General features: G+C 60.6%; 1 protein-coding gene across 4 annotated transcripts in view; it reads right to left on the bottom strand.

Moving 5' to 3' along the window:
• The window catches only part of MROH1 (maestro heat like repeat family member 1), a 60943-nt gene that overhangs the window by 20155 nt on the left and 12823 nt on the right, over positions 1-27965 (bottom strand). The window contains exons 9-33 of one of the 4 annotated variants that reach the window (XM_075140970.1): positions 27788-27880; positions 26439-26517; positions 24909-25022; positions 24477-24550; positions 23677-23796; positions 22571-22681; positions 21390-21534; positions 21214-21254; positions 20462-20603; positions 20060-20112; positions 19258-19365; positions 18102-18221; positions 14612-14734; positions 13383-13529; positions 13172-13198; positions 11577-11699; positions 8556-8635; positions 7901-8036; positions 6580-6675; positions 5941-6045; positions 5621-5756; positions 4974-5086; positions 3411-3563; positions 1791-1945; positions 754-919 (exon numbers count right to left, since the gene is read on the bottom strand). In XM_075140970.1, the coding sequence (XP_074997071.1) occupies positions 754-919; positions 1791-1945; positions 3411-3563; positions 4974-5086; positions 5621-5756; positions 5941-6045; positions 6580-6675; positions 7901-8036; positions 8556-8635; positions 11577-11699; positions 13172-13198; positions 13383-13529; positions 14612-14734; positions 18102-18221; positions 19258-19365; positions 20060-20112; positions 20462-20603; positions 21214-21254; positions 21390-21534; positions 22571-22681; positions 23677-23796; positions 24477-24550; positions 24909-25022; positions 26439-26517; positions 27788-27880 (2760 nt within the window). The remainder of the gene's footprint in view (positions 1-753; positions 920-1790; positions 1946-3410; positions 3564-4973; positions 5087-5620; positions 5757-5940; positions 6046-6579; positions 6676-7900; positions 8037-8555; positions 8636-11576; positions 11700-13171; positions 13199-13382; positions 13530-14611; positions 14735-18101; positions 18222-19257; positions 19366-20059; positions 20113-20461; positions 20604-21213; positions 21255-21389; positions 21535-22570; positions 22682-23676; positions 23797-24476; positions 24551-24908; positions 25023-26438; positions 26518-27787; positions 27881-27965) is intronic. The other 3 variants (XM_075140971.1, XM_075140972.1, XM_075140973.1) reach the window with 3 other exon arrangements.

Here is a 27965-nt window from a genome sequence, read left to right as displayed (position 1 = left end):
GAGCACGCGGGAGAAGAGGATTAGGAGGGGATCTCCCACACCACGCTGGTATCTGTTAGTAAATAACGAGGCAGCGAGAGGGTTTTTTCTCCTTCCCGCAACACCGAGTCTAACAAAGCGTCGGCATCTACGCCCAGCGCAACCTCTCCGTATCCCACAGGCAGCTCGGACGGAGCTGAGGGGCTGTGGAAAGCACCGCTCCTCGGGAAAGCTGGGTGCTCCCAGCGGGGGGAGGTTTGAAGTCTGTACCTGGGGAAGGAGAGCAGATCCAAGAGCTCGGGTTTTATGGGCAGGAGGACAACGCACACACAGAGCCCTTCGCAGAGCCCTATTCCGGTCAATTTAAAACGCCGTAATTACACGGCACAATATAGAGGGGTGTTAAAAACAGAGCGGGGAGGGGAGGAGGGTTTGCTTTCAGTGCGGCTGGTTCTGTACCATCTGCATTTGGTCCTTCAGAGGAGGAGGAAATTTTCACAGCTGCTTTACTGCTTAGAAAGCTGCCAAGCTGGGTTTATTTTTTCTGAAGGGATAAAATGCAAAGTGGTCTCCCTTGAGGATGGACACCTGAGAGGCTTTTTACGAGCCTGTGGATTAGCTCTAATAGGCATTACACAGCGATGCGTTATTTCCAGAGTCCACCCCTGGCACAAACCCCCGAGCCAAGGAAATGAAAAAAAAGCATTCCAGGTGTTGGTGTGGGGAACGGCATCCTCCGCGGGGCCGGGGCCGGGCCGGCAGCGGGACACTTACGGCCAGGGGCAGAGGGGTCGCGATGCGTTCGGATCCGCTGCCCAGCAGGAAGCACTTGCTCTCCTTGTACGGGACGTCCCTGTTCACCTTCTCCAGGAGCTGCTCCAGGATCTGCGAGGTGAGGGTGGGCTCGGTGGCCAGGGACCTCCACATGGTGCACGTGTGGCTAGAGGGGAGGAGGGAAGGGAGCGCTGCTTTGGCATCGGCTGCTGTCATTAACTCGCTCCCCGGTTTGAGGAGCGGCAAGCGTTGGCCCCCTCCCCAGGCCAGGGAACACCTGGGTCACGTCACCCACCGCACAGGAACGCGGGCGAGGAGTGCGTCACCGCCGGAGAGGAGCCACCTGGCTCCGCAGCTCCGCTGCGACGGCAGCTAGCGCCTCGCTGCCGGCAAAGCCGGCACAGAGAGCGGGAGCCTGCAATGGCGGGAGAGCCATTGGGTGGCTCAGGGGAGCTGCGTGCAGGGAAAGGCTCTCACGGCAGCCTCCTGCGATAGCGGAGGCTGTGCCGTGCGATCCTCACCCAGTGGCTGCTCTTGGACAACACCCAGAGCCGCCCTGCAACCCCAAAACCCCACGGCTCCCCTAAGACCAGCGGCCAGAGAGCCCCTGCCTTGCCCCGTGCACTTTGGGAGCCTGCGTGCCGTGGTAGGAGCGGAGCGGCCGTTACGGTACAAGGAGGGTGACGACGTCTGCTCAAGGCTTAGCCCAGGGCTGGCGCCGGCTGGTTCAGCAGCTCTGGGGTAGGCGGCCTGCTCCGCAAAGCGGCACCGAGCACCCCAGCCACGCTCGGCGCCCCGGGGCCGGCTTTGCTAGCTCCTGCTGCCAGCGCCTCTAAGCCCAGCAAGCCCCCCGAAAGGCAGCTCCGGCAGCAAGCAGCCGTGCGGCTCCTTGAGCGCGCAAAGGAAATTCCAGCAGGGTCTGGTTACGGGGGTAAGGAGCCAAAAGATTAGCTGCAGCTTAGGCGAAAGCTGCTCGGAAGCCCAGGCACCGCGAGAGCACGCGCAGGCCGGGCCACCGTGGCAGAGCAGGGCAGGACCTGTCAAAGGGCAGCGAGCTGCCCAGCAGGCTGGACACCACCACGCTCTTGTGCTGGGAGGCCAGGATGTAAACCGTCTGCTGGGCCGCCTTCCGGATGTGCTCCTCGTCCACCTCCTCCAGCTTGCTGTGGATGATGCTCATGATGTCGGGCACCTGAGGGAAGAGGAGACGGCGGCATCCAGCTGAGGGCCAGGACGTGCCCAGCGCTCGGGTCACCGTCAGACAGCCCCTGCAGCCAGGACACGCGTGTCCCTTCCCCTCGATCGCAGCCCAGGCGGTAACGGACTTCAGGAGACCGCACGGGTGGGCAGACCATCAGGCACAGCAGTTTATCTTCCCGGTTGAGGGAAGTCTCCCTGCATGCAGAACCACAGACCGCTCTGGAAGTCAAGGATCCTTCCCCACCCTGCCACCCCGGAGACGGAGGAGGCTGCAGGGTGTTCCCAGGGGAAAGAGGACCCGGCAAGGACACACTCAACCCCCCAGCCGCAGCCTTCTGGCAAGGAACTCGCGCTAAGCCCCAGCCTCGACACGGGTGCAGCGAGAGGAGCTCAGCAAGCGAGTTCCTGCGAGGAACTCAAGCTGAACGCAGGGAGACACCTCAGCCCTCGCTGCGAGCCATAAAACGCACGTTAAGACAAATAGGAAGTTCACGCACAGACCAGGCCTGGCAGCAAATTCCCGAGATTAAGCGCAGAGCAGCCGAGCGCTCCGTCCCCAGCTGCGCTCGGGTCTGCCCCACAGACTCCGAGGCTTAGCATCAGTTCAGATTTCAGGATCTGGGCTGGACTGGATCTGACCAAAAGGTGAGTCATGTAAGCTGGAGCAATCCCATGTAGAATAGAGGCTAATAGGTAGCGAGCAGGACTTTAGCAGAAGCTCCAGCGCAAAAGAAAGCCCAAGGAGTAGCTAGAGACCTGGTGTTTCCAATTACTGCACGAGAAAGGGGGAGCTTAGCCCTAAAGGTAGTGGATTAGACAAAAAAGCCTTCTGTGTCCAGCACCTCTAAGCCCTGCAAGCATTCAGACTGGCTTCCCAGCCAGGAACCCTGGGCTCCCCCAGAGCTTGCAAAGGTTTCACAGGGAGCCCGAGCCCTTCTGGTAAAGTGAGCTTCTCTGAACTCCTCAACCCAAGCGAGAGCCAGACCGGAGCCGGCCTCGCCAGCAGCCACCGCCTCCTACCACACAGCAGCCTTCCCCGACCACGAGGACGCAGGAGGAGAGCGTGAGCACGCGTGCCCAGGGGAAACGAGGAGGGTCAGGAGCGACAGCCCCCGAAAGCTTTGGGGCAAGCGTTACCTGGCCAGAAACGCAACAGCAACAGCTCATGCACAGCCCCTTCAGACAGGGGTTAAACGCCTCCCTTCCTCCATCAGGGCTGACCCCTCCCTGTGCTGGGCATCACCCTCCTGCCAAGGGCTTGCCCCGTACTGGAGCATCCCTGCCTGTACCAGAGAAGCCCATCACGCCCAGCAAACCAGCTGCTGGACCTGCAAGTGGGAAGTTATCAGGCTACGCACGTGGGAAGAAAGGGAGGCAGCGAGACCCGGCTGGAGCTGCCTCTCTAAGGCTGCGCTTGGACGCGGGCGCAGTGCCGAGGCCAAGCAGCAGCAGCTCACCTTCTCCTGCAAGACGCCTCCGCGCTCCTTCAGAAGGGAGTTGATCATGACGGTGGCTGCTCGGGAACAGTTCTTATCGGGGTCCGCCAGCCCCTCGAACATGGCGAGCAGCAGGCTCATCAGCTGGTCCGGAGGGACGCGCTTCCCAATCACCTAAGGAGAGGGCAAGCGGAGTGAAGCCACAGGTTTTTGTCACTCTCTGAAGAGAGCAGTGCCTTCGATGACACCGGCAGAGCCCGGACGAAGGGCCCCTGCGCAGCTTCCCCAGCTGCAGGCAGCAGGAGGGCCATTCCTCGGCTCAGTGCCCTGCAGGAGCATCAGCCAGGAGCCCAAATCGGTGGTAACGGAGGGGAGCAAGGGCCAGGCCACAGCCCCGAAGGAGGCAAGAGGCCACCTGCCCCACGCTGTTGGCCAGCATGGCCAGATAACCTGGGGATCTCTTGGGATGGGTTGGGACAGCACAACCAAGCCATTAACTCTGCTCTGGCCACCACCCAACTGCCGGGAGGACGCTCCCCCAGGTCTCATCACGCTCTCCAGACCTGACGGTGGAATAAACTTAGTGGGGGAATAAAAGTTAGTGGGAGGTATGTCCACTGGAGTGACAACATTTGAGGAATGGCAGCTTCTCCAGGACAAAGCGATACTACCAGCTTCTTTACAGATCCAAGTCCTTCTGGAGCAATGCTTGCAGAGCTCTCAGCATAGAAAATGGCCATCAAGGAGGAGTTGACCCATGCAACTCTCAAGAGCAGAGTGGTCACCCCCTATCCCATCCCTCACCACAAGATCCCAGATGCTGTCCACATCATTCAAATCACGGTGGTTTGAGAGCCACATTTGGACCCTTTTGGGTGTAAAGTTGCACTGAACAGCTTCACCAACACCACTGCCATACTGGGAGGCAGCCAGGAGCCCAGCAGCTGCAGCTCCTGAGCCAACCACCTCACGCTCCACAGGAGAGCGCAGCCAGCAACAGGACCTCAAGGGCTTCCTTTGGCCAGCAGCTTCCATTGAGGAGCACGACGTACCAAAGTCTCCACCCCGAAGCATGCTGAGGCCCCGTGCAGGTCCCATACGGCTGAGCTAGACCACCTCCACCTTTGCTTTTGGATGACACGGACAGAAACTATTTGCATTATCTACAGCGAAGCAAGTTTTCAACCCCAGCACTGGGAGCGTTGATGGCTGGAGTTCAGGCTGCCCGTCAGACCCCTGAACGGATGCACTGAGCCACAGCACAGCCAGCCATGAGTCCCTGCCTGTGTCCTCTGCGTCCCCAGAGTGTCTGCACAGACGTCCTCGTTGGGGCTCTCATGCCCCGAGCGGGGACCGCCGGGGGCGAGATGCTCTGAGCATCCCCTGGCCAGGCAGGGGAATTCTCCGGCTGGAGGAGCAGACTGCACCGGCTTGTTTCCCAGTGCAAGACTGGGGCTCCCCAGCAGCCTCCACACCGTGTGGCTGGTCAGGACAGACGAGGCATCAAGTCCTCTGCAGCTCCTGCTCCACAGCTCCACCACCCTGCAAAGACCAGGGCCGTGCTGGATTTGCCTTCCACCTTACCATGGCAATGTTGTTGCAGGTATGGAAGAGAACGGTGAAGTCGGGCTCCTCCAGGCCTTTCTTCAGAGCTTTCAGCCCCTCCACCATCTCATCTCTGTGATCCCGGGCGAAACCTGGATTCAGAAGGAGCATTCAGTGAACAGCATTCCTCATATTTTACACCCACGTGCTGCAGAGAGCTGGGTTTTACTTGCGAGCTGGCCCAGCTTTCAGGAAGGAGCCAAGTGAAGCTGCTGCCAAGGGCCAGAAGAGCTTCCCTGCAAGGAGCCACACTGCTCTGGAGAGCAGGAGCCGGACAGAGTCCTCTCCTGGCGCTGCAGGGGCTGTGCTTCTCTCAGTGCCTCCATCTGAAGTGGAGGACTGACCTCTCCTGGAGAGAGGGAGAATGCCAGGCTCAACGGCAGGCTCCGAAACCTGCTCGCCTGCACCCAAGCGTTGGAGAGAGCCTTTGAAACCCAAACGCATCAGTGGTGCTCTCCACCAGCCCTGCTTCTGCAGCAAACCGCGTTTGCAGGTCGCTCCTTTGGGATCGCGGACAGGGAGGGATGGGATGTGCACCCCTCCGCCCAGCTGCGGAGAAGAGGGCTCCTGCTGCCGGCACCGACCGCCCGGGCGGCGAAACCACCCTCCACCGCCCACGCGCCCACCTTCGTAGCACAGCTGGATGTAGAGCAGGCAGTAGACGCAGTCGACGGCGTGCTGGCGAACGCTGGCCAGGGAGTCCGAGCAGCGCGGGGAGAAGAGCGCGATCAGGACGCCAAGGTTGTAGAAGGGGATGACGGTCTGCAGGGATGACAACGACAGGCGACGCTAGCAAGGAGAGCACGGGGACACTTCTGGCAGGTACAGCATTTCCCGACGGCCGCGAAGGCCACCGCCACACCCCCGCAGGAAGGGAGGTACGCAGGAGCGGCAGCGAGGCTGACAGCAGGAGGAAGACAGACGCTCGAGCGCGGGGGTTACTTACGCTGACGTTCAGCTTGCTCAGGTAGAAGTCCAGCAAGGCGGCGCTGACCTCCACCGCTCGCTGCCGCTCGTGTTCCTTGTTCGACTTGATCCAGGGCCCTAAATGCTACAAGGGGAAAAGCGTCAGAAAGGAGAGCAGAAGCTCGGCTGCTTTGCCGCGTGCAGGCAAGGTGTCCTTCAGCCCAGTGAAGGACACGCGTGGGCTGTGGGAACTACGGCCCCGACCCCACCAGCTTCCCTGGCTCATCTTCAGGACAACACTGGGTCTCCGCCTCCTGGTGAGGCTGCGTGTGCGTCCCCCCGGCTACCAGAGACCCCCTCATCAGCCAGGTGCTGGCCACCCTGCTCGGGCACCAGCAGACGTGCCAAAGGGGCACTCGCGTGCTTCCTCCCCTTGAGCTTGCCCCCACCAGGCAGCACGAGCACCACACCAGAGCAGCCATGCTGCGTGCCCAGCCTCTGCGGGAGGGGGACTGGGGTCACACTGGACCTCACGTCACATGGAGAAGCAAGGACCAGTCTCACTAATTCCCGCTCTGGGTGCAAAGCTGTCTCTGCCTCGTGACCTCTGCTCGGCAGGCAGGCACCGCGGTTTCCCTGCTTCTCCCTGAAGAACCCACCAAAGCCAGGCTGCACCTACCGCAAACATGTCCTGCAGCCCATGGGGGGTCAAGTTCCTCTGCAGGAGGCTCTTCAGCAGGTCTTTAAGGGCACTGATGGTGTCACCATACAGCATCTAAGGAGGAAAGACTGATCACAGGCTATGCAAGCACTGCACCTCATCCCACAGAGCCAGCCCAGGCACACAAGGAGGGAAAGATCTCTCTCTGCACCTATTTTCGGCTTGTAGGACTCTCCCAGGTGTTGGGTGCCAAGATGCAGCCACCTCCAGCCTAGGAGGAAAATGCAGCAGGGACTGAAACCCAGTTTGCAAAATCCACCTTCACTGGAAGTGCCGGGCACAAGGTGGGAGTCATGGCCGTGATCTGCACCGAGTGCCAGCCAGAGCCCAGCGCCCTAGCACAGATGCTTCAGTGCAGACTTTCCAGAAGGGAATTTGGTCCCTCTCCCGCTTGGGGATAAGTTCCAGCAAGCCCAGTCTGAATGAGCCCTTTGAAGATGCTCACAGTTTCCTTCCAGGACTTATTTTGGGATAAACTCCAAAAAATAAAAACTACAAAGCTTCATAGGATGGAAGGGAAGAAGGAAAGGATTATTAACTTAAACTTTTAGGCCAGATGCCTGCAAACACTAGCCGGGGACAGGCAGAGCCCCAGGATCCGGCTCTGCAGCTCGCCTCGAAGGAGCCGCAGCAGCGGCAGGCGATTCGGCGGAGCACAGGGCTGCTCTGCAGCCACCCAGCAGCTGCAACAACTTCATTAGCAGCATGTTATTTTCATTCATTAAGCACTCAACCACAACTGAGAAGCAGCTGCAGCCTTTCAAAAGCTAGTTATGTAAAGGCCCCTTCTACCCTGCAGGGTTTCCAGGATCATTTGATTTTTTCCCTCGAGGGAGTTCATGCTCTTATTAGCAGCATTTGGACTTGCTGATAAGCTCGTATTTTCTCACTTGCTATCAGAGCACAGAAGGGCCAGGCTTTTTCAAGAGATAAGCGAGCAGAGGAAACGGCGCAGCGTGATCCCCCCGGAGGTGCCCAGCTGAATTGAAAACAGGCCTTTCCCACGGCTGATCTGCTGCCAGGGCGGTGCTGGGGCCACGGGACCCGACAGCTCACGGGACTGTGAAAAGGCATCTGTGCGCTGCCCCGAAACCAGTGTCCCAGAGCGGCCGTGAGCGCAGCTCCTGCGCCGTGGAACAAAGCCGTATCACCCCGCCGGGTCGTGAGCGACCCCACGTTAGCTCCGCATCGACCCCAACGCTAGCTCGAGGCAGGCAGGCGTGGGAGCAGCACGGGCAGCTCCTGGCCTGCCTCAGCCTGCTGGCGCTGGATACCGCACCTCCTTGTGCAAGGCATCGCCTCCGTTCTCATCCCTCTCCTTCACCAGTTCCAGCGGCGGCAGGGCAAGCACGCTAGCGAGGCAGGAATCAATCAGCTCCGTCCTGTCGGGGTCACTGAGGTGGGGCTCCAGGATGCTGATCCCAGGTTAAGGAAGCAACACGGATGCATCGAGCGCTACGGGAGCGCCTTTCACCTGGGTAAGCAGGGAACAAGGGTTTTAATACGCGCTCCTGCTGACTTGACTCCATACTAAGTGGCCCCAGCTTTAATCGGAAGCAGGCAGAGTGTTCCCAGCATCTGTGTCAGGAGCTGTGACGTGCTGAGTATTTTTAACTGGAGCTCAGAAGTCATCTTTGCGTAACTGAGAGTGCAGTGCCCTTGGCTCTGGTTTGTACGAAGAACGTTTACTGCAGAGCCCAACGAGAACGGAGCCCGAGAGCGCAGGGGAAGGCTAGCTGGCAGCCGTGCCAACCGGACTGCCCAGTTTCACTGTGTCTAGCTCAGCTCTATTAACGTGCCACCGAGGGAGAGCGCCTCGGCTCTGCCGTCAGACCCTGGCAAACCAGGGAGCGGGGTCAGGCTCTGCGGGTGCAGCAGCTCCGGCCAGCACTGCACGCAGCATTCCCGCAGGGATGGGCACAGAGGAAGGATACACCAGGTAAGTGCAGGTGATCATCGCCCGCTGGCGAACTGGCGTCCGCATCGCCTCCAGCGGTTCTGCTTTTATGAACTCCTGGAAAGCAGAACAAGGTGATGGTTATGGTCACATCCCCCTCCATCCCACTCTGGGCACGGGACAAACTTTAGGGTGACTGCTGCCTAGAAGCCCAGCCTCCCCAGGATAGCAAGCCGGGAGCCACAGCGCATTAGCCCAACACCCCAAGCGCTGCACAACAACCCCACGCCTTGGGCAACGTGGCTACGGAGATGCAGCGCCATTGCTCACTGCAAGTCTGCTTTTGCTCGCAGCAAGCCATGCTCCCACCGCTCAGCTCCCTGCTGGGACCTGCCCTCTCTTGAAGGGGGCAGACTGCAGGTCTGCAGCTCCATGGGGTCAGCACCCTGCCCCAGCAGAGCCCACACTGCAGGTCTGCAGCTCCATGGGGTCAGCACCCTGCCCCAGCAGAGCCCACACTGCAGGTCTGCAGCTCCATGGGGTCAGCACCCTGCCCCAGCAGAGCCCACACTGCAGGTCCCACAGCTCCATGGGGTCAGCACCCTGCCCCAGCAGAGCCCACACTGCAGGTCCCCAGCTCCATGGGGTCAGCACCCTGCCCCAGCAGAGCCCACACTGCAGGTCCCACAGCTCCATGGGGTCAGCACCCTGCCCCAGCAGAGCCCACACTGCAGGTCCCACAGCTCCATAGGGTCAGCACCCTGCCCCAGCAGAGCCCACACTGCAGGTCCCCAGCTCCATGGGGTCAGCACCCTGCCCCAGCAGAGCCCACACTGCAGGTCCCCAGCTCCATGGGGTCAGCACCCTGCCCCAGCAGAGCCCACACTGCAGGTCCCACAGCTCCATGGGGTCAGCACCCTGCCCCAGCACAGCCCACACTGCAGGTCCCACAGCTCCATAGGGTCAGCACCCTGCCCCAGCAGAGCCCACACTGCAGGTCCGCAGCTCCATGGGGTCAGCACCCTGCCCCAGCAGAGCCCACACTGCAGGTCCCACAGCTCCATGGGGTCAGCACCCTGCCCCAGCAGAGCCCACACTGCAGGTCCCCAGCTCCATGGGGTCAGCACCCTGCCCCAGCAGAGCCCACACTGCAGGTCCCACAGCTCCATGGGGTCAGCACCCTGCCCCAGCAGAGCCCACACTGCAGGTCCCACAGCTCCATGGGGTCAGCACCCTGCCCCAGCACAGCCCACACTGCAGGTCCCACAGCTCCGTGGGGTCAGCACCCTGCCCCAGCAGAGCCCACACTGCAGGTCCCACAGCTCCGTGGGGTCAGCACCCTGCCCCAGCAGAGCCCACACTGCAGGTACCACAGCTCCATGGGGTCAGCACCCTGCCCCAGCACAGCCCACACTGCAGGTCCCACGGGTCCATGGGGTCAGCACCCTGCCCCAGCACAGCCCACACTGCAGGTCCACAGCTCCATGGGGTCAGCACCCTGCCCCAGCACAGCCCACACTGCAGGTCCCACAGCTCCATGGGGTCAGCACCCTGCCCCAGCAGAGCCCACACTGCAGGTCCCACAGCTCCATGGGGTCAGCACCCTGCCCCAGCACAGCCCACACTGCAGGTCCCCAGCTCCATGGGGTCAGCACCCTGCCCCAGCAGAGCCCACACTGCAGGTCCCACAGCTCCATGGGGTCAGCACCCTGCCCCAGCAGAGCCCACACGGCAGGTCCCACAGCTCCATGGGGTCAGCACCCTGCCCCAGCACAGCCCACACTGCAGGTCCCACAGCTCCATAGGGTCAGCACCCTGCCCCAGCAGAGCCCACACTGCAGGTCCGCAGCTCCATGGGGTCAGCACCCTGCCCCAGCAGAGCCCACACTGCAGGTCCCACGGGTCCATGGGGTCAGCACCCTGCCCCAGCAGAGCCCACACTGCAGGTCTGCAGCTCCATGGGGTCAGCACCCTGCCCCAGCAGAGCCCACACTGCAGGTCCCACAGCTCCATGGGGTCAGCACCCTGCCCCAGCAGAGCCCACACTGCAGGTCCCACAGCTCCATGGGGTCAGCACCCTGCCCCAGCAGAGCCCACACTGCAGGTCCCACAGCTCCATGGGGTCAGCACCCTGCCCCAGCAGAGCCCACACTGCAGGTCCCACAGCTCCATGGGGTCAGCACCCTGCCCCAGCAGAGCCCACACTGCAGGTCCCACAGCTCCATGGGGTCAGCACCCTGCCCCAGCAGAGCCCACACTGCAGGTCCCACAGCTCCATGGGGTCAGCACCCTGCCCCAGCAGAGCCCACACTGCAGGTCCCCAGCTCCATGGGGTCAGCACCCTGCCCCAGCAGAGCCCACACTGCAGGTCCGCAGCTCCATGGGGTCAGCACCCTGCCCCAGCACAGCCCACACTGCAGGTACCACAGCTCCATGGGGACAGCACCCTGCCCCAGCACAGCCCACACTGCAGGTCCCCAGCTCCATGGGGTCAGCACCCTGCCCCAGCAGAGCCCACACTGCAGGTCCCACAGCTCCATGGGGTCAGCACCCTGCCCCAGCACAGCCCACACTGCAGGTCCCCAGCTCCATGGGGTCAGCACCCTGCCCCAGCAGAGCCCACACTGCTGGTCCGCAGCTCCATGGGGTCAGCACCCTGCCCCAGCAGAGCCCACACTGCAGGTCCCCAGCTCCATGGGGTCAGCACCCTGCCCCAGCACAGCCCACACTGCAGGTCCCACAGCTCCATGGGGTCAGCACCCTGCCCCAGCACAGCCCACACTGCAGGTCCCACAGCTCCATGGGGTCAGCACCCCGCCCCAGCAGAGCCCACACTGCAGGTCCCACAGCTCCATGGGGTCAGCACCCTGCCCCAGCAGAGCCCAGCAGACACGCAGGGACAGGGCTCAACAGGGCAAACTCATACCCGTCCTTCCCACAAGGCTCCGGATGGAGCCGCTATGCCTACGCTTAACCCTCCGCAACGTGGGTTGGGAACCTCTCCCAGTGTCCTCTAGACCAGCCCCAAGCCAGGCCACCCTCCAGGGCTTGCTCTTACCACCATCTGGGCCACAAGCTCAGCTTTGCGGGAGAAGATGAAGTCCCCACACTTCACACCGTTGTAGATGGCTTGACTGATCATGCAGATGCTCCGGATGAGGCACAGCTTCAGGGTCAGGTCCTGAAAGCACAATCCAGGGTGAGAAGTGAAAACCAGGCTTACCACACAACCGTAACTTGTCATCCCACCCAGCACTGGTGTCCCTCCAAGAAAACTGCTGCTCAGGCTGAGCCCAACAGCTTGGCCTGTGCTGTTAGTAGCGTGTGGGCTCAGCTCTCTGCTCTTTATCCATGTTAGGGGCTCTCTGGTGACCGGGGAGCAGAAGGGCACCCTGTCCCAGCTGTCACAGACCAGCGGACACCAGGAGCCTCTGCCCTGGCAGCACGTCGAAGAGGACGGTCCTCAGGTCTCGCTCCTCTCCACCGAGGCAGCACCCTGAGCATGCAGATGCTCAAGGCTACTCCAGAAGCTGGCAGGAGCTCTTCCTCCTACACAGCTTGGGGTCTAGGACAGTTGACACGCGGTCGAGAGGAGGCACCCCAATTAAAAGCACTCCCCTCGTCCCAGCCCTCAGGTGAGCCCCTCAGGAGGGCAGGGAGCCAGGGGAGGGTTTGGGTGAGAAGGTCCCCAGCTCGGGGGCCGGAGATGCTCTGCGGAAGCTGTTAGTGCCAGCGGGAGCCCAGAAGGAAAAGGCATTAGTGGAGCCCAGAGAGGGAGTCCTTGGCCTGACAGTTCAACTTGACAAATGCCATTTTTCTTGTTCAGCCTTTGAAAAGGGAAATATAAAAATACAGCTCCTCGTTGCCCCCAGGACAGTAATCTGGATTTTAATATCTGCCCATTGAATGACCGTTCCAAGGGGAAGCAGGAAAATTAGTTTAGTGGATTTTAGCCGAGCTGTGGGTTGCAGCTCGGTCTCTGGAGTCCCCAAGCTTCCCAGCGAAGCACATGTGTGGGGAGGCGGAGGGGCTGCCTGACCGCCCTCTCTGCGGGCAGGGGAGGCGAGCACCGCACCGCACCAGAGCCCGGAGCGGCTCCGGGGAGGGAACCCCAGCCCTCGCCTCCCAGGGCAGGCACAGCTCGTCTTGCCACGAGTGCAAAACCCAAACTGGCTCGCTCCCTCCTGGGGACGGCTCTGCGACCTCCAGCCACGCAGAGCTCGCAGGAAAGGCACGGCCTCAGCAGAACGGGTGGAAGGCGACAGGCTCAGGTCTGCCCGCGGGCAGCAAGCTCGGCCGTAGGCACCCGTGGGAGGCCAGCGCGGCCTTTGGTCAGCTCAGCATTTCACCACAGTGGTGCCCACCCGAGCCACACTTTCACCTACGGCTCCTATCTTGCCAGAAAGGCATTTTTCTCTCCCCCTCTGCTGTGAGTTTTGGCACTTTCAGGCAACGGTTCCAGCACAGAGGTCTGGGCTGGGGGGCTCAGGGCGAGGAGCAGCAGCTCCCGCAGCTCTCCCGATCCCCACGGGCAGAGGAGAGCTGCTGTGAGTGCAGCACGGGGCTGCTCTCAAGGGGAACCCAGAGCAAGAGGCAGACAGAGACAGCAGGAAAGAGCAGAGAGTAGTTCAGATTTAGTGCCTCACACTGTACCTTGGTTTCTACCTTTATTCCCAGAACCTGAACAAGTAAAAAAACAAAACACGTTAGCAATGCACGAGTGAGCAGACTCCGCAGTGAATGACCCCTTCCCAGGGGCTGCCCGCGGGTCCCAGCAGCACCCGTCAGGCAGAGCAGTGGCTGCTCCAGCTCACCTGGGTACGCTCTCCCTCCCCGGGGCGGCCGGGGCATCCCAGCGGCTTACCTTGGTGTTAAAGTACTGGAAGATGTTCTTCAGGATGTCTGCTTCGATCCTGGACAGCACCAGCTCCTTGGGCGCATACACAGCTACGTATCCATAGCAGAGGATGAGAGTGCTCTTTATTTTCTCCACTTCGTTGTCACTACGGTCCTGTTACATCAGATGAGAAAGTTAATGGGGGGAATGGTGGGGAAGCCAGGGCCAGCTCTTCCCAGGTCTCACGGGGAGGTGGTTTCTGCAGGGTCTGCCTGACCAGCTGAAGGTGCCCCCAGAAGAACCTGGAACCCCTCTGAGTGGGTTTCAGGCCTTCGCTTCCCATCCTTTTGGTGGTGGCAGTCACCTCCAGAGCCCGACAGAGCATCAGGCGTCCGAGCACGAGCTGCACTACCAGCACGTCTCTATCCGAGGCACGAGCCCCAGTTTGCCATCAAGTGTAACCTGTCAGAGCCCTGTGGGGAAGTACGTGAGCCCCGGCCTGGCCAGGTTAACCAGGTTAACTGCTGGTTAACTACCGTGCTAGAACCAGCATCCACTGCCCCTCAACCAGCGCTGCTGAAAGATTTCACCTGCACCGTCCCGGGGAGCAGCTCATGGCCGACCCCTCGCACCACGGCCCGAGCGGCAGGGCAGGGACAGGGGCTGCACGAGGGCTTCCTCGGCCAGCTCCCGAGCACCTTTCTGTCGTGGGCCAGGGCCTCTTCCATGTCCGCACAGCACTAATCCCGTCCCTCAAACATCCAGTCTTAGGGACTGGGAATTAAAACAGCCTCCTGGGTCAGAAAATTTGAGGAAAGGCTTTTGCTGCCAGCGCTCAGGGCACAGAACTCCCCCGTCTCCTAGGGCGTGCGCACGGCTGCAGGAGCCGCTTCGGGGATCGCTGTCAAGGAGCAACGTGGGTGACAGCCAAACCACGCTCCACACCAGGCCGGGGTCCCCCGATGGACACAGAAGCCAAGTTACAGCTTACCCGAGCCCACCCAGCAAGCAAGCCGCTCCAGCGGGACTGAGTCTGCAGGAGCGTACGGCTGAGAGCGAGGAGCTGATGCCGAGCAGCCTCTGATGCCAAGAGCAGCTCTCTGGAGAGGCGGAGGGTACCCCAGCCCCAGCCAAATGCACCGAGGCAGGAAATTAACTCCTTTCCCGAGGACCGCTCCAGCACACGCCGTATCTGAAGAAGGCTGGATGAGCCTTTTGCTGCTGGCTGTGTCGCAGCAGGGGCCCTTGGCTCTTACCTTGAAGATACTGAACAGTCCCACTGATTTCTTGAAGACATCAGACCTAACAAAATCTTCCAGCTTGGCCAGAGTTTCCTCCAGGTGATTTATTGCACATATCCCAAAGCAGGAAGCAAGTCCCTGGAGGAAGCAGAGAAAACACATTAGCAGAAAGCTATTAATTCACCAGCCCCAGCTGACACTCAAAGAGGGCCTGTTTATGGGTTTAATTCCCAGCACCTGAGCCGTGCCCAGCTGGGAGCAGTCCTGGCAGCCAGCACTCCCCTCTCCCAGGGCAGGGACTTGCCTCCAGGGGATACAGGGCACAAGAACGCTGTCCTTGTCTGCGTGACAGGCTGGGACACGGCTCTGTCCTTGTCTGGGTGACAGGCTGGGACACGGCTCGAGAGGAGCCACGGGGGCCGGACAGACACGGCACGCTCTCCAGCGGGCAGATGTCAGCCGCTCTGCGGGAGACGGGAGCCCGGTCAAGCGCTCTGGCTGGAAGCAAGAGCAAAGCAGGCTTAGCAGGTCCTGCCTTTCTGCTATACCTCCAGGAGGTCTAGCAAGCTGGGCTGAAACTCCATAAACAGTTTATTCAAGAGCAGCCCTTGACGGCGTTGCATAAGCTGGAGCAAAGCCAGGCACCGTTAGCTGGTGTTTGCGCTGCACTCAAAGGCAGCTGCAGGCGGGGGGAGCGCTCGGCGGCCGGGCCATCGAGCCGGGCAGAGCAACGCGGTGCAGGATCCCGCTCGGCCGAGTTTAAAGGGAAGCCAGAGCACGAGTCTGGCCAGGCAGGAAGAGCTCAACCCCGACCTCGGCTCCAGGGTAGCAAAGGAGGGTCTGAGCTGGCGGCGAAGAAAACGCTGCAAGCCATCCACAAGCAGATGACTTTTGATAGGGCCTGTAGCGACAGGACAAGGGGGAATGGTTTTAAACTAAAGGAGGGGAGATCTAAGGAAGAAATTTTTTACAATGAGGGTGGTGAAGCACTGGCACAGGTTGCCCAGAGAGGTGGTAGATGCCCCATCCCTGGGAACATTCAAGGTCAGGTTGGACGGGGCTCTGAGCAACCTGATCCAGTTGAAGATGTCCCTGCCCACGCTGGGGGTTGGACCGGGTGACCTTTAAAGGTCCCTTCCAACCCAAACCGTTTGATGATTCTATGACTTGAGCACATGAGCTGGAGGTTGCCCAGGGAAGGTGGAGTAGCATCCCCGCTGCTCCAGCGAAGGCAGCAGCAGGTCTGGGGTGTTATGGCGGGTGCGAGGCCCAGTGGAGCACAGCAGAGGAAGACAGAGGTGTCAGCCAAGAGCTGCTGGAGCCCAGAGAAAGGCCTCACCAGGTGGAGATGCTCTGGGGAGCAGGGGGAGACACTGCCGCAGCCCCCCAGGGTGACACCAGCTCGGTGGGCTGCAGCCCAGAGGAGTGGGAAGAAGTAGGTCCCCTCCCTGCCGCAGGGATGGGGCAAGCTTGAGGGTCCGAGGGAGCAAGAGCTCACACCGGAGACACGAGTTAAGGCTGCAGAAGATGGGAACATTTCACAATTCAGCCACGCTAATTTAACAGTTGGCTGTCAAAGCAGGGCGCTGAGCCCATCTGACCCCACGGCAAGCCAGGACAGGCAGCCAAGCCAGAAGAAAACTCCTGCTTTTTTCCTGTGGCTCTGGCTTAACTCCCCAAACCTGTGGGGCTACAGGAGCCCCAGCCCAAGGACAAAGCAGAGCCAAAAAGCCCCTTCTGGCAGCAGGCAGAGGCTCGCTGGGCTGTCACACACACAGAGCCAGGCAGGCTGCCGGGGACAGGACGGCGATGACAGCTCTGCCCACGAGGTGGCTCCTGGCAGCAACAGAGCCCGAGCAGCTCCAAACACATCCCCGGCTGTCACAGACTCCAACCCTGAAACCTGCGGAGATCCTCCTGGCACCAAAGGATTTGTGGGTCCATTCATGAGGTTCAACAAGGCCAAGCGCAGGGTCCTGAAGGGCAACGGAGCTGGTGAAGGGCCTGGAGCACAAGTCTGATGGGGAGCGGCTGAGGGAACTGGGGGTGTTCAGCCTGGAGAAGAGGAGGCTGAGGGGAGACCTCATCGCTCTACAACTACCTGAAAGGAGGTTGTAGCGAGGTGGGGGTTGGTCTCTTCTGCCAAGTAACAGCGATAGGACAAGAGGAAATGGCCTCAAGTTGCACCAGGGAAGGTTTAGATTGGACATTAAGAGAAATTTCTTTACTGAAAGAGTGGTCAGGCCTTGGAACAGGCTGCCCAGGGCAGTGGTGGAGTCACCATCCCTGGAAGTATTTAAAAGCCGTGTAGATGAGGCGCTTAGGGACATGGTGTAGTTGGGCATGGTGTGTTGGGTTGACGGTTGGACTCGATGATCTTAGAGGTCTTTTCCAACCTTAATGATTCTGTGATTCTATGGGTCGGGGCGAACCCCAGTCCCAGCACAGGCTGGGGGATGGAGGGGGGGATGGAGAGCAGCCCTGCCCGGAAGGACTGGGAGACACCGGTGGGTGACAAACGGGACGTGAGCCAGCAACGTGCGCTGGCAGCCCAGAAAGCCACCCGTCTCCTGGGCTGCGTCCAGAGCAGCGTGGCCAGCAGGGCGAGGGAGGGGATGCTCCCCCTCTGCTCCGCTCTGGTGAGACCCCCCTGGAGCACTGCGGCCAGCTCGGGGGGCCCCAGCACCAGGCAGACGTGGACCTGCTGGAGCGGGGCCAGAGGAGGCCACCGAAATGGTCCGAGGGCTGGAACAGCTCTGCTGTGGAGAGAGGCTGAGAGAGCTGGGGGTGTTCAGCCTGGGGAAGAGAAGGCTCCGGGGAGACCTGATTGCGGCCTTTCAGTGCTTAGAGGGGGCTTGTAAGAAAGGTGGGGACAGGCTTTTTAGCAGGGCCTGTTGCGACAGGACAAGGGGGAATGGTTTTAAACGGAAAGAGGGGAGATTTAGACTGGACACAAGGAAGACGTTTGTTACGCTGAGGGTGGTGAAACCCTGGCACAGGTTGCCCAGAGAGGTGGTGGATGCCCCATCCCTGGGAACATTCAAGGTCAGGTTGGAGGGGGCTCTGGGCAACCTGCTCAAGGTGAAGATGTCCCTGCCCACAGCAGGGGTTTTGGGCTGGATGAGCTTTGAAGGTCTTTTCCAACCCAAACTATTCTATGGGTCGATTCTATGATTCCCTGAGTAAGAAGCTCTGCCAACATGCTAAGGGCTGGCAAACAGCACCCTTACACAGTCTGGGGCCACACACCACTTGAGACAGTGTCCCAAGGCACCCCCTGCATCTCACCCGGCTTCAGAGCCCTCTTGCTGTTGGGTTACCGCAGGTGGGCTCTCTTCATTTTTCTGGGCTCATTCACCCAGATGTTGCAACCTGCCCTACAAGCCATTCTCCAGGAGGTACAAACCAGGCATGGTGGAACCGGAAAAGAGAGATCAGCATGGTAGGACTGCTCTCCTGGTCCATCAGGATGTCTCTTGGGATGTTTAGCACAACCCCTCCTCACCTCCCTTTCTGCCTCCTCATGGTATCTGGCTGTTTCCAGGAGCTCCTGGAGCTGCTTTTGCACAAGGTCTTTGCTGGTGCACGCTCCAAGCATTGTCCCGATGCATTTATACAGGAAGTTCTGGAAGAGCAAGAGGAATGTTACCACCTCGTGAAACCCTACCGAGCCCTCGGAGGCAGACTGAGCTTGGTCACGCACAGATTACTCCTCGCAGCATGCTGGAGGCTCGTGCCCTAAAGTGAAGGCGCAGGACAGAGCCCGGCCGTAAGCAGCTGGGACACTCGGAGCACCAGAGTGCACCGGGACAGAAGTCCCACCGCAGAGCAGCGTTCGGTCCAAGGCTGAGCCTCTCCACCGAGGCGCTCTCAGCTAAGCCTGACCAGCAGCTCAGTGTCAGAACGCGCCATTAACCCTGGAAGGGCTCTGAGCCAACTGCATTCACCGGAGCCAGGAACAGGTATAACAAAACCCTTGTTCCTGCCCGGAGAGAAACAAAGTCACCGCGACAGAGGGAGCACAAAGACAGATTTTCCAGCGATGCCTCCACAGCCCCTCGTGACCAGCCAAGCCGGGCTCAGCTCTGACTGCTCCTACACCCCTGCAGAAACACCAAGTCCTTCAGCAGCCACCTCCACGTGGGAGACCTCTTCCCCGCTGACCCACCACAGCGAGACCTCCCCTGTCCTCTGCCCTCGCCAGCCTGGAGGTTACAACCTCGCAGCCCAGCCATGCACGGTGCAGTCAGAAACGGGGTCATTTGGTTCCTTCCCTTCTGGACCAGAGAGCTCTTTGCCTGGTTCAGCTCGCTTCTCGCTCAGCTTAATTACAGGCCCGTTCGCAGCAGAGGTACTGCAAGCTGCAGAGACCACGAATCGGGTCTGAGCAGCGCAGGCAGAGCAACAGCCTGGCCGGGACCTCTCGAGCCGGCGATTCGGCTGTGGACTGACCAGTCTTTCATTTTCAAACCTGCCCAGCCACCTCGCTAACCTCCTGCTTTTTCTTCTTCCCTCCTAACACCCCTTTCCAGCGCCAAGCTGTTGGCAGAACGATGCTTTCAGAAAGCATCGAGGGTCGGATCAGCCCTGCCCCGGCTAACATGCCGCAGCAGGACAGGCACTGCCAGCCCGTCGATCCCTCCGCTCCCCGACACCATCACCTTCTCCAGCGGGAAGCCGTTGTAGCTGTTCAGCTGCCTGCACATCTCCGTGACAAAATGGCAAATCCACGTGTTGTCAGAAACGGCCGCCAGCGTCTCCTGGAGGAACTGCGGAAGGAAGAGCCGTCAGCCGCAGGCTGCAGCAAACCTGCTCCTGGCTAAGCGAGGAGCCTCAGCCGGGAGGGGCGAGAGCAATAAATCAAACACGGGGGGCTCGTGTCAGACGTGCCCAGACCCTTGTCTGCACCGCGCGAGCACGCACCCCCCGGACCACCGCGGGAGGCTGCCTGGCCCTGCGGAAGGCAGGCTGCCCGCCCCGGAGCGGATCCTGCCAGCGCGCCACCGTCCCCCCGACTCCAGAAACGTGCCCTTTTCCTCAGGGTCAGGTCTCTTCCCAGATAACTGCACCCAGGTAACACTGCCATCATCAGAGGAGCAGGATGAGCCCCGACCAGTGTTAATTGCTTCTCCATGCCCTATTTTAAGGCTCTCCAGTTAAGTGGGGAGACACACCTGGGACCGCTGTTCTCTGACCCACCAGCAAGCCTGAAAGCTCCTTTTTAACTTTCCCTGCAGGAACTGCAAGTCACCCTCTGCGCTGACCTGCATCTCCGCTTCTGAAGCGGCAAGACCCGGCAGCGGGACAACGAGTGACCATCTCTGCCACCACGGTCAGGGCGGGCGAAGGGGCATACCCGCCTCTGCAGACCCAGCCCGGCGAGCCCAGCCGAGGGGAGCTCTGGAGCTGGTTGCCGCGTGCCCTCCCACCGCCCCGTTGCCTCCCCAGCACAGGGACGCTTACCAGCAGCAGCTTCTCTTCCCACTCCTTCTGGGACAGGGACTTCTCCGTGTTCTCTAGGAGAAAGCACGTTTTTTTACACTGGTTTCTCATCCTCACTGTACGTCACGCAGCAGGGGCAGACCGCTCTTCAAATGCCGTCTGTCCTGTACTTGACACAGCGGGGCTAACCACCTGAGGCACAGAGGCACTCCTGGTAGGAATTAGCAGCACCAGGGTGATTAAAGTCCTTGATAAAATGGGAAACGGCACTTCTTCAGAGAGCCTCGATGTACCGAGGGTCACCAGGCACGTGGGCACTACCCCACCCTATCCTTGGACACCCCCAGGCATCCGGGAACACACAGTCCAGTTTGGAGAAGGTGATTCCAGCAGAGTTTCTCCCGAGCAGAAGCCCCTTCCTACCTTCTATGTGCTCCACCAAGAGAGGGACCTTCTTGCTCCAAAGCTGGTCCAGCGCGGGGTGGATGCTGTAATGCAATACGTTCAGCAGCCGCAGGGCAGCCGCCCCCCGGCAGTCTCCTACATACGGCTGTGAAGATACAACCTGAAAGTTTGGGGCCGGAACAAAGGGTGTTAGTGCAGAGAAAGTAATTTCCAGGTTGCAAGTTAGAAAATATGAAACAAAACACAGGAAGGTAACGTTGGGGGGTGATTGATATCCACACCTCAACGAAACTACAGCTCCCTCCTTTTGCTCCAGCTGCTGATAGACAAATGTTGGTCAGGAGAGGGTGTCTCCTGGACACATCCCTGGGCGAAGAGGAGCAAACCCAGCCTCCCTAGGGCTGGGGAACAGTTTCTCAAAGCCCTGTAAGAACAGCTGGAGACCTGCACCGCAGCACACCCCATTTACGTGGCTCTGGGTGGCTAACAGGGAGTCTGAGCTCTCACAGCCTAGACGGAGACGCTCCTGTGTGCGGAGGGGATGGGGGTGCCCCCCACCCAAAGGCGCACAGCGGTTCTGGATACGGGCACCTCTGCCTGGAGCAGCGGGGCGAACGGGGCATTCACCCCGCCTGTTTGCTGGGCGGGCTCGGTGCAGCGCAGCACAAGCTGCCCCTTTTCTTAGTCCATCTGGGACAGGCAGGGACGGTGCTTTCTTGGGATGTGCCGGTAACCAGAGAAAGGAAGAGCTCTGCCTCCAGGCCACTTACCAGCAGTCTCGTCGTTAGAGCATAGGGCGAAGGAAGATTTGCTACAAACAGAAGGGAAAAAAGCGTAAGACAGCATCTCCCACCGAGCGCCCACGAAGCAGGCCAAGACTGCCCGGCTGGCAGACGAGCCCCAGGCTCGCACACCCCAGCGTCGGCCGGCGGAGGCCGGCACTGACCGTTCAGGTCGTAACGGATAAGGGACGCGTTTTCTCCCTCCTCTTGCTTCTTCATGGCCAAATACATGAGGCTCTTGCAGAGCGGGGTCAGGGCGTTGGTGAACTGTATCGGGGTCACAAACTCCAGGAGGTACGGCCACAGAACCTGCCGGGAGAAGAGGAGCACGGCACTCGCCCTGCTTGCTGGTGCAGGGCACCCAGCAAGAGCCCGGCTGTGGGATGGAGACCCTGTGCCAGAGCATGGGACCGAGGGAGAGGAGGGGGAGATGCCAGGTCAAAGGCCTTTTGCTGACAGGGAAAATCGCCGAGTCCCCTTATGCAGTGCTATTGCCTGTGCTCTACTCCAGCAGCACCGAAGCTCCAGCCCCAGGGTGTTCCCTTTCATAGAATCACAGAATGGTTCGGGTTGGAAGGGACCTTTAAAGGTCACCTAGTCCAGTCCCCCTGCAATGAGCAGGACATCTTCAACCAGATCAGGGTGCTCAGAGCCCCCTCCAACCTGACCTTGAATGTTCCCAGGGATGGGGCATCCACCACCTCTCTGGGCAACCTGTGCCAGTGTCTCACCACCCTCAGCGTAACAAACGTCTTCCTTGTGTCCAGTCTAACCCTACCCTCTTTCAGTTTAAAACTGTTGTCCCTTGTCCTGTCACTACAGGCCTTGGTAAAAAGCCTGTCCCCACCTTTCTTACAAGCCCCCTCTAAGCACTGAAAGGCCGCAATCAGGTCTCCCCGGAGCCTTCTCTTCCCCAGGCTGAACACCCCCAGCTCTCTCAGCCTCTCTCCACAGCAGAGCTGTTCCAGCCCTCTGATGATTTTTTTGTGTCCTCCTGTGGACCTGCTCCAACAGGTCCAGAACCTTGAACTCAGTCCTTGAACCGAGGACGTCCAGCACCACTGCCTTGCTCCAGCCTTAGAGAAGCTCGCGGGGAGGGTACTTACAGGTCTTTCCCAAACCAAACCTCTGCCCGGCTCTCGGACCCATGGGGATTGGCAATAGCTCCTACAAGGGTTGGGAGTGGCAACAACCCACCCTGCCTGGCATATGGGGCATCCTGCAGGTCGCACGGGTGGTGCGGGCTGTGCCGAGGGCAGTGTGGGACCCCCAGCACCCGGACAGTGGCTCCGGGCCAGCACCGACAGCCCCAGAGGCAGAGATGACTGTGCAGACTCAGACTCACGTTGTTCATCCTGTCAACAGTCGTGCTAAGGAGAAAGAGCGTATTGACGCTGATGCTCTGGACGCTGTCACTAGTGAGGTCATCAGCATCCAGCGGCTGCTTTTTGGGCTGCTGGAGGAGAGGGAAAGCGCAGGTCAGCACGGATGCTGCGGCAGGGCCGGCAGCCGGAGCGGCTCTGGGCGACTCCCTTAGCGAACACGTTTCCCAAGCCGTCGAAATGGCACGCCTGGCCGACAGCGTGCTGGAAGGAACGGGCAGAACCCGAAAGCCTCCTGGTTCATGGCCCATCTCCAGCACGTGCTCCAGCTCAGAGGGACTGCAGAGCTCCTGCAGCCCAAACCATCGCCCCTGCTCCTCTTTGAGGGGGAAAGGGATGATCTGAGCCCCAGGGTGCTTTTAGTCGCGCCCGTGTCTCTGCAGCCCAGCTGGACAAGTGGGTCTGGAGGCAGCCAAGCCCCACGTAAGGGAGCTGCCCCCACTGAGAGGGCAGCAGCCTGACCCAGCCTGGCTACGCGGGGGACACGGAGCTGGCAGGAGGTGGAGGTCCTGCCAGCGCAGCCCCCGAGTCCAGGCTGGCGTCCTTTGGGTGCAGGGACAGCTGTCCCAATGGCACCTCTCCTGCTCCTCAGGTTTGCCCCCGCTCCTCCTTGCTCCAGAGGCAGGAGCCACAACACGCCATCAGGGGAAAGACGGGGAGGAAGCTGCAGTGCTGCTGCATGAGGGCTGGGGCAGTGGGGATGGCGAGGGGGGCATCCTGAGGGTCGGAGGTGGGGAGCCTGCACTGTGGGGGTGCGGTTGGTTTGGACGCTTTGGTCCGAGAGCAACCTGGGGAGGGTGGAGAGGCCGCAGGCGAAGCGAAGCGGAGCATGCAGGCTTCTGCCAGCTGCACCGCTCCGCTGAGGACAGCGGTGGCCAGAGGCTGGATGGGAGAGCTCTGCAGGCTGCACTGCACATCCACGGACCTGGGTACTGGGCTGCCTCCCCCACGGGTCTGCCTAAATTGGTGCTGCGGGGAGCCAGAGACGTGCACAGCTACGGACAGGGACTTGCCCAGTCCCACCTGGGTTCCTTTCTTTAGGAGTTTTACCCCACCTGGATGTGCTTACCGCATCCGAGGGAAGGGCGCACTGGCGGACGAGGAACTCCATCATCGCCTCCCCGCCGGGCTGCTCCAGGTAGCCGTGGTGAGCCATGGCGCTGATCACCTGCACCACAGCCCGCTTCACCTGCGCGGGCAGAGCAGCGGCACCAGCATCGGTGCGGGGCGGAGGGGAGAAGCTACGAGCAGGGGGGTTTCTGCCTGCTGCAGTGTCCTCCTCACGGCTGCCCCTCGCCACCTCCTCCTCCTCGGTAGCGGGGAACGTTATTACGGGTCTTACGTACAGCCCTTCAACTGGGTTTGGGCTCTGCCAGCAGCAGCCGGGCTCCACACCGGACAGCGGGGTCAGCTGCCCACGGCCACACCGCCCACCGCACGCGGTTAGGTCTGGCAGAGCAAAGTTTGTGTTTGGCAAGCGGGACGCGCCCTGCGACCGCGTGAGCTGAGTCACCGGCAGTCTGGTGCTCCTGGCAGCGCCGCGCGTTTTCTTTACACGCAGCGCTCCAGGCAGGGCCACGCTTCACAGCGGCAATACTCCCTGCTGGGCAGGGCTGCCTACGCTCAGACATGCTCTTTGCGCAGGGCACAGACGGAAAACGAGTCCCCATGTGCTCCCCCGTTACTGGGAGGGGTATCTTCTGGGCACGTCGGCAGAACTGCCAAAACCCCAGCCAGGAGAGAGATGAGCAACAGGAGGCGGCGGAGGACAGCCGGGCTGGCAGAAGCAGGGGGCATGGCTGTGCAGGACCCCAGAAATAAACCCCCACCCCTGCAGTAGACCCGCAGAAGAGCAGAAGGTCAGCTTACCTTATTGTTGCTGTCTTGCAGAGGAAGTCTCATAGACGAAAGAATGAAGGGCTTTTTAATCTCCATTTGAGAGGCTGAAAAAAAGACAACAGGCCCTGAAGCTCGGTGATGCTCTTGAGCTGCCAAGGACAGAGCTACTGCTCCCGAACATCCCCCTTCCCCGACAGGGAAGGCTTTGTCCCTTGTCCCCCTTCCCAGCGGGCCGGGCCGCCAGACTTCTCCCCTCACCCTGCAGCCAAGGATGGGTTCGTCTCCTCATCCCACTCATCCCAGGTCCCAGCAGGGGAACGAGGGGACGCGTGGAACGGGCCCCATCGGAGGAAAGGGAAAGCCTGCCTGGAGCCCTAAGTGCACAACCTGCTCCGCGCCCTCCTGCTTCGCGACCCCGACAGGGACCGTGGCCGGCCGGGTGGCAGCCGCCCCGGTACTCACGGGCACTGTTGATGATCTGCCTCATGATGAGGAGCGTCCCCACACGGGTCCTCTCATTGCTGCTCTCCAGCTTCGGGAGGAGGAAGGCCAGCACACGGTCAGGGAACGAGCAGGCTGCGGGAGCCAAATCAACCGTCACGGACACGCGTCATCCCGGGGACGGCACGCAGCCCAGAGATTCGGGATGCAGGCAGCGCATCCCCTACGTGGTGGCATCCCGCCCCGCGTATCCCCACGTGCGATCGGGGGCTGCGTGCCTGCTACACGTGCAGGGCTTTGCCTGCCGCATCAAACGGCGGGGAGTTTGGAAAGCGCCGCTGCTTCTCTCCCGGCCGTGCGGGGCGGGCAGCTCCCCGGGAAGCAGCTGCTGCCACGCCACCCCGCGCGCCAGGCTAACCAGCCCATCCTGCTCTTCACATCCAGACCTGCGCTCTTCTCGGGCGCTTTCAGCAAATTCCCTGTGCTCTCTAGGGAGCTGAAGGAGTTTAAATTATACCTTCCAACAAGTGCTGCCCCGTCTGTCAAAACATTTTGATTGTTAAAAATAAAACCAGTCTATGGATGCTGAAACTGGAGCAACACCCGTGGGCATTTGAGAGGCGTGTTTGGGGAGGGGTGGGCTGCTCCGCGGCAGGGTAGCCTGAAGGTTGCTCAGGCAAAGGCAGCTCGGCTGCAGTTTTGCCTTCACGAACGCTGGCAAGAAAGGGACATCACCCAACCGTGACTCCGCAGCGGTTTGTCACACCACTGCTCTGTTTCTGGCAACTGCACACGTCTGTGCCACAGCCATTCGGTGAGGAGAGCCAGAACTGGGGGAGACAGGGCTCCAGCCAGAGCTCCACGCGCAGGCTGGGAACACTTCAGCTGCAGGTCAGCCCACACCTCCTGCTCCGTCCGACCAGAGGGGACCCCCTGTGCTCTGAACGTTTGCAGCAACCAGCGTTAGCTGTACACAAGATACAGCAGCAAGGAGTACGGATGAGCAGGGCACCCCCAAAGTCAAACTACATCCACCACAGGCATGGCATGCTGCAGACCCTGGCGCCTGGAGAGGTCTCAGTGGGCTGGTACAGCCCAAAAGGCTCTGAAGAAACCTTTGGAGCCCAGGCGCTTTGGGAAGGTCCCTGGAAGGGGATGATCAGGCCTGAGGCAGCAGTGAGCTCCAGGGGAGCGGAGTTGGCCCCATGCTCTTCCTCAACGAGCTCCAGCGAGAGATGCTCTCCCTGGACGCCAGCCTTCAGGGACACGCAAAGCTTCTGCCTTCCGCAAGCCTGAAGCCATGGGCTAGAGCCAGGACAGAAGCCACCACCCTCCCCTCCCTCGCGTCTCCCCACATGGCTAAAAGACATCCACGATATCCCCCAAGCCCAGCCGAGACCAGGGGGAACAAACCCCTCCATTCACCACGCACAACTCCTCGGAGAGGACCATGGAACACCAGGTAAACCCCAGCCACAGGCAGCACACCCACACCTCTCCAAGGGCTCTGACCTGCAGGCTTCGGGACAGCCACGCCACGTCATCCCTTACCCAGGACGGTGAAGCACCGAAGAACCTCCGTGTGATTTTTAACAGTCAGGGGGACAGATGGATCTGCAGGAGCACAAATCTGTTGGAGAAACAGCTGGGGTCAGGGACGTTACCCGGAACAGGCGCTGGCAGGCTGCAGACCCAGCCCCGGAGAGGCAGAGCTGTGCTCGGCACAGGCGCGGCGCCGAGATTCGGGACAGACGAAGCCCTGGGCTGGTGGGTGACGGCATCCCAGGACAGGGATGCCCAGAGCGGTGCTTTCTGCCCGCTGCTGGCCGAGCAGAGCTCTGCCTGCGCTCCCAGCAGGTTAAGTCATCTCAGGGAGACCGCTTGGGAACACGGTGCCTGCTCAGGAGCGGCGGGCTCCTCTGTTGTTTAAACATGCCCCACCACCCAGCCGGGACCACTGGCTGCCTCCTCTGGAACATCTTCAAAATGAGTCAACCCTTCCAGGTGCTATTAAAATAATTCAGGCTCTTAATTCAATTTACGTTGCAGCAAGGACAACGTGCATCTGCTTACTCTGGTCTGCCAAAATGACACTTCGGTCTGCAACTGAGCCAGAGCTGCTGTGTGAGGCCAGCCGCATCCCGCAGCCCCAGAGCCCCAGAGCTGCCGCTCTGCAGCCACGAGCGGCTTTTGCCTGTCCAAGCCCGTCATCAAGAAGCAGCTCCTACAAACGGCACCGTTATTGTACTCGGTTGTTATGCATCACTTTGGTAAAGTGTGTATTTTAAAGGACAGCCTCTCTGCTGAAGACTTCCAAGACTCAGAGTCAGTTAAGTATTAAAAAAAAGCATTCAGCCCTGTTTTCAGCCCCTGGAGCATGATTTTAAGCGTTTAGTAATATAACAGACGTCGCACCCCTGCGGCTGAAGAACGGCTGAGGAGGAGCCCGGGCAGCCTGAGAAGGGCTCCTGCACGCTGCTGCACGCTCACTGCCCCGTGGTGAGTCAATGCCCTCGCTTATTCTCAAAGAGCAAACTTTTTAAAAGGTCCATTGATTTTGAGGTGCTTGTTTTCAATCCGCTGCACAACCGTGCAGCCAGCGCTGCTCTCACTCCAGACAACTTGACTGTGCGTGTGACTCCGTCGGTGCATCGCACCCCAGAGCCCGAGGGCTGGCAACACCACCGGTGAGCAGCAGAGAAGCCGAGAGCCTCAGAGGGGCACGACCAGGGGACGGAAAAGCCGAGCAGGCTGCACGCCCTGATCTCAGGCTGATCCAGGGGAAGCCTCGAGCCCTGCAGACCGAGCTCACGGCCAGGCTCCAGCGTTACACCTCACAAGAAGCCCACCTTCCCCCCCAGCACCCTCCTGAGGGCGGCTGCTCTCCGCCCAGCCCTTACCTGGGGGTGCAGGGTGCCCAGGAGAGAGTCCAGCTGCACATCAAGGCTGCGGCTGCCGATGTTGACAGAAGCTTCCAGGATCTGGCAGAGGCTCTGCTCAGCAAGAAACCAGGTCGCCGTTAGCAGCGGGAAAATACTTGGGCTCCAGAGGAGGACAGAGGATCGCGGCCCCCGTGCT

The sequence above is a fragment of the Calonectris borealis genome, chromosome 2 (genome assembly GCF_964195595.1).
Source record: "Calonectris borealis chromosome 2, bCalBor7.hap1.2, whole genome shotgun sequence".
NCBI lineage: Eukaryota > Metazoa > Chordata > Aves > Procellariiformes > Procellariidae > Calonectris > Calonectris borealis.
This window is presented reverse-complemented; position numbering and strand designations above follow the sequence as displayed.